Raw genomic sequence first — 12858 nt, 5'->3', positions numbered from 1 at the left:
TGTCTCAGTTCTCCTCGGACCTGAGCCGTCTTTGAACCCATCACTGACTCCAGCGGTTCCATCATTGGTCGTGTCCCCTGATAATCAAAAATCTCTGTAACAAATGTTAATTTAAATCCTTTTTTACATACTTTCTATTACGGAAAATGACTAAACTAAACTACTAAAAAACTACTAAACTACCTGACAATTCTGGATAAAATGTACATTCTAAAAGACTACGTAGGCATAGAAAAGAATCACTTAGCATGCACAGTGACGAGGAGGTGCGGCAGGAGACGGCGTGAAGTGTGAAACCTGAGGTCACCGTGGTCTACAGTACAGTAGATGGAAGAAAATGGATTAGCAGATTTTAAACAGATGGGCAACATGATGAACCATCGTGCATTATGTATGATGAGTGCCAGTTAGCTTTAGGCTGTTCTGAAACATTTATTTCACTCATGCCCACTCCACTCCACATGCACTACACTGAGATACAGACACACACACTATGTCCGAATATAGTCCAAATCTCCTGAAATAAGAATATAGCAAGATATAATGCAAAACTTTGAAATTACAAATTTACCTTTAATTGGATTTTTTAGCATAAATGAAAACGTGAATTAATCATACCATGGGTCACAGATTTTATTTGAATTTGTCATGGACGTAAAGAAAAAAACAACACAATTATTTCTGTTTAATTCACATTATTTTGCCATGTCTTGTTAGGATCTATCATGTGTAATTAGATATGTTCAAAAAAAAGAAATCAGCATGATGTAAAATCTTCCATCCGTTTACAGGCTGTAAAAATGTGCTGCGGAGTTTCCATCCATAAAAATAAAACAATCATAATATACTATGAGCTACACAGTTTCTGTGTATAAAACACAGACAGACCTGTTAATATGTACATATGTCCACACACACACAAACACGCCTGATCACACTTCACAAAGTGACTCACTGCATCCGATAGAACTAACTTGCCGTAATTATGATAAAATAAGGCTTTTTTTTTTTCAATCACCAAGCATTCAGACGAGTTCTCTTTTTTTTATCATGTTTTTTTTATCTTTCACTGTGATGAGATTATGTTCCATTTTTTCCTCCTGGTAACAAAGTGACAAAAAAAAATCAGTTTCCCAGTTCTCATGACGACAGCCAGTTTGTGTCCACCGTTAGCGACGTAGACTCATTATTTGCTTATTATATATTTATTTTCAGTCTTTCAGTCAGTCTTTCATCAGCCAGGGTTAACTGTGAAAAAGAGAGAGAGAGAGAAAGAGAAATGAAAATCTGGGATGTTACAACAATAACAACAAGACTTGAAAGTCTCGCCCACGCACACACACACAAAATCCACACAGAAGGAAGATTTCCACACGATGCACACGATGAGTACAACAACAAAAAAGCACAGTCAGGCAATAATCTCAGTCTGTTTTTTTGTAAAAAAATATAGTTTTTTTTTTCACAAACATCCACAACAAGATTTATTCTTGAATAAAGTGGAGACGGCACATGTTGGTAAAACATCAACCTTATTCTGGCAACATCGAGAAACAAAAAAAACACCCGGGCTGCAACTTTTAGAAACCACAGAGAAAAACAACATGCTTCTGGTTTCATCTTCTAAAAAACAACTGAAAACTGCAAACTGCAAACATACAAACACAAACACACACGCACACAGGATCCATGCCGAGGTGCGGTTACCCGCTGTCAACCCCCCCCCCCCCCCCCCCCCCGCACATCTTTCATTACTTCAGAAGAACAAATCGTCGTCGTCATTCTCGACGTCGTCCAGCGACCAACTCCAATCGTTCAGGCCAAACTCAAGCAATCTGTAACAGTAACGAAGGTCACCAAGACGTCAGGGGGCCTTCAAGAGGGGAGGGGTAATTCTGACCACATTCACCAGGGGGCAGTGCAGAGCTGTGAGTAGTTTCATGAGGGACTAATAAGGCCTGTGTTCAGACCCGGGTATTAACATCCGTCCTGAGTGATCTGATCTCATGTGGACATTGAGCTGCATTGTGTACAGTACAGGTGTGTGTGTGTGTGTGTGTAAAATAAGTGACCCCATAAACCACTGAAAAAACACAGTGACCTCAGAAACCACATATGCCTGTATGTGTGTGTGTGTAACAGCAAAAGAGAAAAAAAAGAAAAAAATCAAAGCTCTACTTTAGCTGCTGTGACATGAAATAACAGTCGTAATTTCCTGTGCAATACTTCTAATTATAGTGTTCTAAAGGACGAATTGTGGTCGCATGCTTAATCTACGTCTGACTGTGGTTCCTGTGATGTTAATACCAGGTCTGAATGTGGTATAAATGTCGCTTGTTAGAAATGAGGTTTAACAGGCACAAAAACAACAGTGTTACAGCAGGCGGAGAGGCGCGCGCACACACACACACACACACACACAAAGCTCTACTACTTACAGTCTCCCAGCATGAGAGATGTTAGGAAAGGTGGGGGTCAGAAGTGGAAAGGTCAGGAGTCAGTGGAGGATGATGCGGAGCATGGGGCCAGAGCTGAGGGGATGAGAGTGAGTGTGTGGCTGAGAGAGAGAAGAGTCTGACAGGCGAGTGTCACAGTTACACAATCTGTAAGTAACACTCACGCCGATGGTGATTAGTGCTGTATTCTAATCAACGGGGCGACAACTGATGCTGCATGAGGAGCCACTTTACAGCGTTAATGCTGCACAGACTCACACAGGCTTACATACAGACTCACACACACAGACTTACATACAGACTCACACACACAGGCTTACATACAGACTCACACACACAGACTTACATACAGACTCACACACACAGACTTACATACAGACTCACACACACACACAAGACTCACACAGACTTACATACAGACTCACACACACAGACTTACATACAGACACACACACACACACAAGACTCACACAGACTTACATACAGACTCACACACACAGACTTACATACAGACTCACACACAGCTGAGGCAAATGTTCAGAACAAGATATTGAGGGTCAGCTGCACGTTTAAGCCACATTTCACCACATAGGGAATCAGCCACATTAAGATTATACCAGATTAGCAGCCACATCATTCAAACGTGATTCAAATCGGATTCTTTACAGATCAGATTCGATGGTTTACATTAATAATTACTAGTGTCTTGCATGTGGATATGGATGGGACGATGCTTAACACAATACAGTCATTTTAGAACATCATAATGAACTATGAAGCTGTCAACAACACATTTGCGCTGAGTCATTTCAAAGACATAACTGTCCAACTGCGTGACTAATATTATTCTCCCACAAAAGCGGAAATAAACAGCCAAAACGTGACTCAGCTGAAAGGTTTTTGCTGAATGATTTGCAGATTTTTACAGTGAAGCTTGCAAACATAGGATTTTTTTTGGATCGGATCAGATTGTAAACGCAGCCGTCCTCTCTAAAAGGTCATCGAAGCGGGACATAAAGTAGGTCAAATCAGATGAAATGTACCTTCATTCATCACCCGTGAGGAAAACACGAGCTATTGCAGTGAATTGTGTATAAACTTGTTAAAAAATTGTCACACGGATTCTGATTTGGATGTTTGTCACTCGCGTCTCACGGCCACATGTTCAAGTGACACAGATGTGATTTGAAAATAAGCATTTACGATCATATCACTGTGTCCAAAAACGGCACCGCAACGTCGGACATGAGTCACCACAGCCTGGTAATCTGAACGCAGCTTTGGTTTGGTCTGTGCACAAAATGAGTGACACCATTGTTCAGCAGAGTTCTGGCTGAGTTTGCTGACAGTTAGCTCTGTCGAGATGAATTGGCAATAACAGTTTTCTCCACCACTGCTCCCACAAAAAAAGGCGCACAGCGACAAATCAAATGACATCAGGTCATTTTCCTTAGAGGACAGCTGTGGCTGTGTGTACTTGGACATTACCCACAGTTAGGCACATGATCAACACAGTTCAAAGTCCCTGTCATGTCTGATAGAGCTGATGAGCAGAAAAAAGATAAGAGGACCCAAACGGGCAGACACTAGATAGAATGCAAATACGACATCATGAATGTGGTTCAATATTAGGTCAGACTTTTTTTGTACTTGACCCAAAGTTATTTGTGGCCGCTGATCACCACAGTTTGTCATGTGACGGTGACAGAAAATGCATCCACTCAATGAAATGCTGAAAGTAGAACGCACAACTGAACTGTTGATACTTATAATAGAGTTCCTTTTTGGTTTTGTTAAAAATGTCAATAGCAAAAGGCATTTTCTTTTTAAATCATGTTTTCTCCCCCAGCCTTTTGTACCAGATCAGAAACTATTAAATTAAATTACAAATGTATAAGTGGACAAAAAAGGCCCAAAGGATAAATGAACTACACAGGGTACCTCACGATATCAATAATATCTTGATACGAGATGTGATAATCAATATATTACAAGACAATCATATAGCGATACATCACGATATTGGAAGAAAACAGAAAACTGTGAAAAGTTAAAAGCGCATAAAGTCTATGTGTTGAACGTGGACGATGGAGCATCTCTTAACGTAGCTTTCTCCGCCATTATCCCGCTGTAAACTCAGCCAGGTAACTTCTACCCAAGTTTCCCTCATTCATTTGAGCAGAGGAGACATGAAGTAGTGACATCCAGCGTTAATTTGTTAAATAAAACATCAATATTTGCCCTGGCGTATCGATTATCGTATTGCACGAGGAAGGACGGTGATATATCACCAAATTGAATCAAATATTCAGCATTTGATACCATTTTCCTAACAGGCTTTATTTGATAATGCTTTATTAATACACTAAAATAACAAATATAGACAATATATAGTGGTTTTGAAAGAAATAACCTTGAAAATAACAAGCCCTGTCACTAGTAGTTTGCCGTTAAGAGTGTGGGCTGCTTTGTTACCTGGTCTTCCCTGACGACGACTGCTGTCTGCTGCTGGGCTGGATCTTGACGGCTCCGCGGTGCGCCGACATGCGGGGCGAACCCCTAGGTGACCCGCGCGGAGAAATCCGCGGCGAGGACCGCGAGGTGGCGTCAGGCAGGTTGTTTTGCGCGGCAGAGGGAGGACTCATCGTCTGCTGCTTTCTCGGGATGCGCTTGAGCAGGTGACTGACCCAGCGCTGCTGCTCCGCCTGAGAGTTGGCCAGCAGGAGCAGCTCTTTGGCGGTGGACATGTCGTAGTTCACTGTCGGAGGAGGAAAACAAACTTTATTGTACAATGATCTAAAGGACAGACACATAAAAAGTGTAAAGTGTAATAAAACGCTGCATCTGGAAGACCAGTCCGAGGACACTGACCCTTGCAGGGCACGATCACTTCCTCCTTTCGGTCCAGGTGGTCTTTGTGGCACTTGGTGTGGCAGCGGCGGCACTCGAGGGCCGGCGGGGGTTTGAACACGTTCCACAGCGGCCGAGTGCACGCCTCGCAGCTCGAGGGGAAGTGGTAGAGAGTTGGGATGAACTCGTGGCCCTTGTGGCTGAAGTAGGACGGGCGGTCGCCGAACGGCGTGGGCTCCACGACGACGTCCACATCCCGCTTGCTCTCACCTTCGTTGGCGTACAAAATCTGCAGAGAACGGACATGGGCGTTTTATTATTTTGCTTTGATCGTTTTATTCATGATATATATATATATATATATATGTATATATAAAAAAGAATTTACCTGGAATATTCTTGGTATTTCTTTGGCTTCTGCACGGTAAACATCCGTCTGAGTGACAGGCCGGGCGTGGAAAAGCTTACTGTGGGAGGAGGAGAGATGGAGGAGGACGCAGGTCAGCGAGTGTAATCAGTGCGACAGGTACAGACGGTTTTAAGATGTTGTAACTGCAGAGAATGACTTTAAGCAGCCTGATAAAATCAGTAACAGCATTTCTTTGCCGACTCCAATTTTGATTCATTCCATTTCTCCTTCTTTACCAAACTCTAGTTTTGTTTCATTTGTCTTTACTGCGTTTTTTTTCTAAATTGTGTACAAAAAGATTATGAATATGTCAGCGATAATTTACAATTTACTGACTCGTGCTTGCTCTTTGCCCAAATTAAAATTTCCAGACTTTTCTCCAAGACGTTGACTTTATGTAGTTTAATACCCGCATTGCCCTATTTTCTTGTTGAGACTGTACCAGTTGTGTTTCGTAGTAAAGTTAATTTCAATAAAAGCACGAATGAATGACGGTAAATTATAGTTTTACTGACTTCTAACCTAGTAGCGAAATCACATGAAGTTTTTATTTGCTTTTCTTCATTCAAACGTATATTAAAATGCTTTTTTTTCAAGACTTTCACACAAAAATCCAGACTTTTCAAGGTTTTTTTTCACCCTGTGACTATTATATGGAAATGTGTTTTTCCAACCGCTCTGTAACTACTGTATCATCATTATTATGTGTTTTGAAATGACTCACTCAATGTCCAGGGTCATAAAAGGATTGGCCAGCTCTCGGTCCTGCTCACTGTTATAGAAGAGGATCTTTTTACTGCTCACTACTACAAACTGTGAAAGACAAACAAAACAAAAACAACAGTCAGAAGGGGAAAATGACTCATTAGCAGTGGAAGTTACAAAGAAAAACAAACAAAAATTACTTTTCTGTCCCAGCCGAAACGCTTTGTGTGCTTGGTAGGAAGTGAAATCCAGCCCTCCAGCCTGGAGTCTAGTTTGCGAGGGGAAAAAGAAAACAGGAAGATGTCAACACAAAGACGAGAAAACAGCTTTTAATCATGTGGGAAAAAATCTTGACATTTCATTTTCATCACTCAGAACATAAATGATCCCCCTCGTTAAAAAGCAAAAGACGCTCTGTTCTTTGTGTTTGCAACACTAATGGACTAGAAAAGGGTTCTGAAAAATCATCTCAGCAAATAAGAGTGAACAAGTAAAAAAAAAAAGAAGAATAATCCACACAAAGCCCTTCACTCTGTATGAAATCTTTTACAGCAGAATACATTTTCAAAAAGAAAAAGCATCGGCACCATGCTGTGAGCGTTCTCGTGTCCAGTGAACACAGAAAAGGATTAAAGCGCAGCAGAGACAGAGTCAACACGGCAGAGGGATTAACTGCAGCTTCACAGCGTCCAAAACACAGAGCAGATGAGAATATTAAAATAATTCAAGGGACGGATGAATGTGTCCAACGCGTGGGTTCCCAACAAGGCGTCCCATGACTCCAGAGCATTTTTCAACAAAAGTCAATATGAAACAGATAAAATGAGCTTTCTGACATATATGATTTCCAAATGACACAAATTTGAAATATTATCTACTACAGTGCAGGAATGTACGGAAGAGTATTAGGGTCACATATAAAAAAGAAAAATTGAAAGGGAAAAAAAATGAAACAGCATGAATTCTGAGATTTAAGAGAAAGACAGAATTCTGAGATTAAAAAAATCAGAAATCTGAGATTAAAGAAAAAGTCAGAAATCTGAAATTAAAGAAAAAGTCAGAATTCCGAGATGAAAGAAAAAGAGAATTCTGAGATTAAAGTCAGTATTCTGAGATTAAAGTTGGAATTCTGAGATCAAAGTCGGAATTCTGAGATCAAAGTCGGTATTCATGCTATTTTATTCATTTTTTTCTTTCTTTGCATTTTCTTTTTACAATACTCTTCCGTAAGAATGCGATGTTATAGATATGAAGTGTATATGTTTAATTATATGTAATTTATAATGAACAAAGAACTACTGAACATTTTCCAAAATGCATTATTGCAAATTGCAGTTAGAATTTTTCAGCCTTAACAGGAAGTTTAATATAGCTGTAACTGTTCTAAAAATACGCAAGTCAGATTTCGAATAAAGACCACAAAAATAACAAATATACTCTCTACTTTCCAAAAACGACAAACAACAGATGTAAGGAGTCTGCGTTACTTTGGGAGTCAGCTGCTAAACGGTTTTTAGAGCTTCTGTTGTTAGGGTCAAGTGCAGTTTTAATGGTTTTGAGCTCATGCAGGATCACCTGCAGGTTCAGGTTCAGGCTCGGGAGCCTGCTCGTAGGTGAGGGCCAGTGGACGTTGGCCCTGCTCCAAGTGCCTGTCATACTCGTCTTCATCCTCAGAGTCGGAGTCAAAGAGAGGACGAGCCGAGTGAAGGTTAGGGCGCGTGTCGATGCAGACAGATTTGTGCGTGCGCTGGTAGGTGAAGGACATTGACTCTGAAGTGTGAGAGTGAGTAATGCGCACTGTGCCACGTAGAGGGAAGTAGGAGAAGGAAGAAGGAGGGGAAAGGAAGAGGGGAAAAAAAAAAAGGTCAAACACTATCAGCCTGGAAGACAAAGAGACTTGAACTGAAAACAAAGGAAACAGGAGGAATTCAGGAAGACAGCAGGAAGAGGACGTCTGCATGCAGAAGTGTACGCGTTTAGAAAACTTGGCGTTCAAACGTCGGTGTCGGATCAGTGCCGCGACCGGGGTGAGATTTTGCGAGAGCGCCTACCTGGGTATCCGTCACCCATGTCCAGGTCGTTGCCACTGCTGATGCTGGTGGAGTCCATGGAGTGGACACTGAGGGACGTGATTTGACACCGGAGCTGCTCGATGTCGCTGTCTTTGCTGTCCAGCGCCATCTGAAGCTCCAAACGCCCCTGGCTCTCTTCTGCTATGCACTGAGGGACGGACACGAAACGGCCTTTTAACTCATGTTATGCATAAAGTCTTACATAGAAGGACTTTCATTAAGAACCCAATTATGTTGATTAGTAACGTGGTTCAGAACACCCTGAAATTTTATAAGCTTTATCTAGATAGGACAGCATGTAAGTGATCATGAGGTCACTGCATCTTTACATTGAACACAGCATTATGCATCATCATTTTTCGTCCTTCTATCTGCACGTTGCTACATAATGTGTATTTTAATAAATAATGAATGCTAACAAAGCAGAAACACATGCTGTATATTTGTATTCAAATGTGTGTTTTTTTTCTTGGTTTTTTTCCCAACAGTGTGTGGGCGTACTGACCGCCTGCATCTCCGTCATCTCTTTCTGGTATTTAATAATGGTGCTGTTGAGTTTCTCCTTCTCGGCTCTCAGCTCCAGCTGCAGCTTCCTGTTCTCCTTCTCCTTCCTGTGCACCTCGGTGTCCATGCTGCGGTGGCCTCCGCGCACCGTCTCCCTCCTCCGGTTCATCACCTCCGCCAGCTTGTTGATAGCCTGAGCGCGAGACAGCGACATTGACGCTTTACAAAGACCCTTTTTTTTTTAATGATGAATATAAAAGTGTGCACAAAGGGGGGGAACCCTGCAGCAGCAAATGTCAGTGATGCTGCAGGGTGGATTTTTATTCTTTGAGCCCAGAGTTCTAACAGAAGCTGAAAATCATTCTTAACAAGAAATGATGTAACAACAGTTGTCTGTGTATGTATGTGAAAAACTATATATATATATATATATATACATATATATATTCCAGGCTATTTTAGACCTGTGTAGGCGCCCAGACACACACCTGAATCTTCAGTGTCCTTTCATTCTGCAGCTGCTTTTCGTACGACAGTTTCAGGGAGTTCATGTGCTTCTCCTCCTCTCTGGCGTTCTGGAGTTCTGTAAAAAAAAGTGGCAGGAAATGGAAATTGACTCGTACACTTTTACCCTAATGTGAGTTTTACTGATGTAATGCATCACTCATGGCACCAATTTATAGACACTGATCTCTCTCTCTCTCTTTTTTTTTGTTAACAGCCTTCTCCCGATGAATCATGTAGATGTGAGACAGCTTTTCAACACATCTTCCTGTGCCTAATGAAATGTCATTTCTGTTTGAAAAAAAAAATCTGCCTTCTGCTGTGCTCATTAACACACAGTGACACTCACGCTGCTGCATTTCTTTAAGCTGGTTGTTGAGCTCCTCTTTCTCGCCGGCCAGGTTGGCGACGTCCACTGTCAGAGTGCGGTTGGACTCTTCCAGCTGTGGGGGGGGGGGGGGGTACGACAGGGAGAGAGAGGTGAGCCTCATTTGGTGCAAACAACAGCAAACAAGTCGACTTTTTTTATTTCTGTGGCAGATACAGAGAGAGTCGGTCCCCAATTCTGTCACCAGTTTTGTTCTTGCCTGGTCAGAGTTCAACACGAAACCTGCAGCTTGAATTTAATCGGGTGTAACTTGATATCGCCTGTCATAAAAGAAAGAAACACAACCCCAAAACAACTCACTTTTTAACAGGTTGATATTTATATGTGGGCCTTGAGCCGGTGACAGTAAACTACTGGATAATCAACCGTTAGAAAAGTTCCCTGTGGAGCTTTTTGACCGAGTGGCTTCTTGTATTCTAGACTTTTTACACTCACTGACTGTAAGCAGCAATAAATTGTCAACAACATTAAGAAAAGAAGAAAAAATGCACATACAAGTCAGCAGATGCTAAAAAAAATAATGATATGGTTGGTTTTCCTCAGCCTCTCTCTGTATTTACACTGTAGATTTACACTCAAGGCGAAGTGGAAAAGTTGTTTAACAAAAAAACCCGTCTTTTACATTCCTTTACTGAGTGTAAGTAGCAAATATGACTACAATAATAATAATAACAATAAATCAGCAATGATTCACGCTTTTTGATCTCGCTTGCCACTTTATTTCAGTCATCAAGTTGTGCCTTTTTATTCTTCTCTGATGATCCAGGGTTCTCGCCAGTGCAGTTTAGCATAGGGGGCCCCTACGCTGTGTTTTCGGCCCCTACGCTGTTTCAACCGGCGTAGGGTGGCTTTTCTGTTGTTTTTTTTCCTTTTTGAATCGGTACCGTCGTAATAATAGCGTTACTAAATCTGGCCCTTGAAATGAAGGAAAAAGTGTTTCAGAGGGTTTTAAATTTCTAAATCCCCCCCCCCCCGGGACCACCCCTACAATACTCTAAGTCCTCCCCTATGCTATGAAAAAATCCTGGTGAGAACCCTGCGATCTAAATGTTTGTACCATCTACTGTTAATCTCAGTGGATTACTACCCAAAATTCACTTAGCGGCAGTGAACGGAAATGAAGATTAAAGCACGTGTTTTTTTTCAACTAAATTTTGCACCACGACACAGTCACCAGATCCAGAACGTGAGGGGGTGATTCCACTGGTTGTAAAGACAGGTTCATTTGTAAGTCACTAGCACAGTGAGAACAAATATCAAACACAGGCGTGTGTGTCAGTTTTGGGGTAAAAGTTAAGGAACAAACTCGATGATGAAATAAAACTGTGTAAAACTCTTTTGGGCTTCAAAAAAAAGTTTGAAATGTAAAATAATTACAGCTCACAGTGAAAGTTTTTCCTTGTGCTGTAGAGGATATAAGGCAAAAAATAAGCCACGTGCTTCAGCCTATTCCTTTTTTCTGTTATTGGCATTATTGTGTTAAATGATTTCACTTTGTTTACTTTTTATATGAATGTAACCGAAATAAAGATATTCATTCATTCATTCATTGTTCTTAATCGCTAGTTTGAGGGTTTAGGGTAGTTTTAGTTTTAACATTTCCTTTCGGTAAACGATGGTTCCACTTATGAGTAAACTAAACAAAAAAAGAAAGTTGTGCTTCAGATATGGTGTGATTGGGGAGTGACGTCTCCTGATAATAATATTTTAGGATTTAAGGAAACTTGAAGCTGTTTGGCCTTGAGGAGCCAAAGAACCTTTGAGTAAGAAACACTGAATTATTTGGAGAGTACCATCACGTGGCCAGGACACATGGTTCATGGGACTCACCGAGCTGATGGTGGCCTCCTTGTCGGCGAGCTCCTGCTTGTGTCGTGCCATCATGTCTTTGATCTCCAGCTCCTTCATGATTTTCTCCTTCTCCAGGTCAGAGTATTGCTCCTCGGCGATGGAGCGAGCCAGCTGCTCGGAGTCAGCCTTGGTCAAACTGGCCTCCAGCTGTGTCGTCATGGAATCCCTGCGGGGAGGAAAGGACGGTGGTTTTATCAGCTCATTAAACTGGGGGTGGAAATCAGACCCTAATGCCAATCAGAAACTGACCCCCCATACACTGTGGACATACATCACCATTTTATGAGCTTGTTTTGTGACTGAATGCCATTACAGCAAAGTGGGGAGTGAGCGAGCATCACTGGGCCGCTTGTCCACGCCAATCTGGGAACGATGCTAATCTGCTTAAACTTCTCTTGTGCAGCGAAAGGTCATATTCTGCGTTTTGGCAGTGGGAGGAATCCACAGAGGCCAAACAGCATTGATCTGGGACGCCTGTTTCAAGTGCTGATAAAACAAGGACTTGCTTCGTTGTTCCTCTCCGTCACTGACATTTAACTCGAACAAAGCGTAGCATATTATGTGAGCTGTCAGCGTTATAATCCTGCAGGATTCCTCAGTTTGTCGGCTGTATATGCTGGATTGAATCGTGTTGCCTTGCTTTTATGACTTCCACACTACTCAAGTGGTTTTCCAGAGTGGACTGAGACGGAAGTGAATGCAAACTAATAACCGCAATTACCTCTCCTCCTCATACTGTGCCAGTCGCTGCTGTGCCTGTTTGAACATCTTATTCCTCTCATCGCACTCCTCCTTCAGCTCTCGTATCTGGGTCTTGTACAGAGTCTTGACAGAGGGGGAAACACGTTCACTTGGTTAAATATCTAATTTTATGCTGCATGACATGATTCTTGAAAAAAAAAAAAAAAAATTACTGTGAAATATTGCTCTGCTTCCAATTGGTCCTTTAGTTCCTTCAGCTGGCTGTCAGCCTCCTGCTTCTCCCTGAAACGGCGCCAGAAACCTGTCAGTCACAGCTCTGAGCCGGCGCACAGCCCGAGCCAAAGCACTTTGCAGAAATCAAACATAATAAATATGATTCAGCACAAAAACCCGCCGTTGGTTTTTACAAAAAAAAAC

General features: G+C 41.8%; 1 protein-coding gene across 5 annotated transcripts in view; it reads right to left on the bottom strand.

Moving 5' to 3' along the window:
- Positions 1–615: 615 nt before the first annotated feature.
- Positions 616–12858, bottom strand: part of LOC131443591 (rho-associated protein kinase 2-like) — a 35942-nt gene continuing 23699 nt past the window's right edge. The window contains exons 20-34 of one of the 5 annotated variants that reach the window (XM_058613335.1): positions 12654–12723; positions 12461–12564; positions 11719–11905; positions 9850–9943; positions 9485–9579; positions 8998–9189; positions 8472–8640; positions 7996–8217; positions 6621–6688; positions 6440–6528; positions 5695–5773; positions 5328–5595; positions 4932–5214; positions 2439–2531; positions 616–1248 (exon numbers count right to left, since the gene is read on the bottom strand). In XM_058613335.1, the coding sequence (XP_058469318.1) occupies positions 2498–2531; positions 4932–5214; positions 5328–5595; positions 5695–5773; positions 6440–6528; positions 6621–6688; positions 7996–8217; positions 8472–8640; positions 8998–9189; positions 9485–9579; positions 9850–9943; positions 11719–11905; positions 12461–12564; positions 12654–12723 (1954 nt within the window). In that variant the 3' untranslated portion in view covers positions 616–1248; positions 2439–2497. Of the gene's footprint in view, positions 1249–1755; positions 1836–2438; positions 2532–4931; positions 5215–5327; positions 5596–5694; positions 5774–6439; positions 6529–6620; positions 6689–7995; positions 8218–8471; positions 8641–8997; positions 9190–9484; positions 9580–9849; positions 9944–11718; positions 11906–12460; positions 12565–12653; positions 12724–12858 lie in introns of those variants that run through there. The other 4 variants (XM_058613333.1, XM_058613336.1, XM_058613337.1 and 1 more) reach the window with 4 other exon arrangements.

The sequence above is a fragment of the Solea solea genome, chromosome 17 (genome assembly GCF_958295425.1).
Source record: "Solea solea chromosome 17, fSolSol10.1, whole genome shotgun sequence".
Lineage (NCBI taxonomy): Eukaryota > Metazoa > Chordata > Actinopteri > Pleuronectiformes > Soleidae > Solea > Solea solea.
This window is presented reverse-complemented; position numbering and strand designations above follow the sequence as displayed.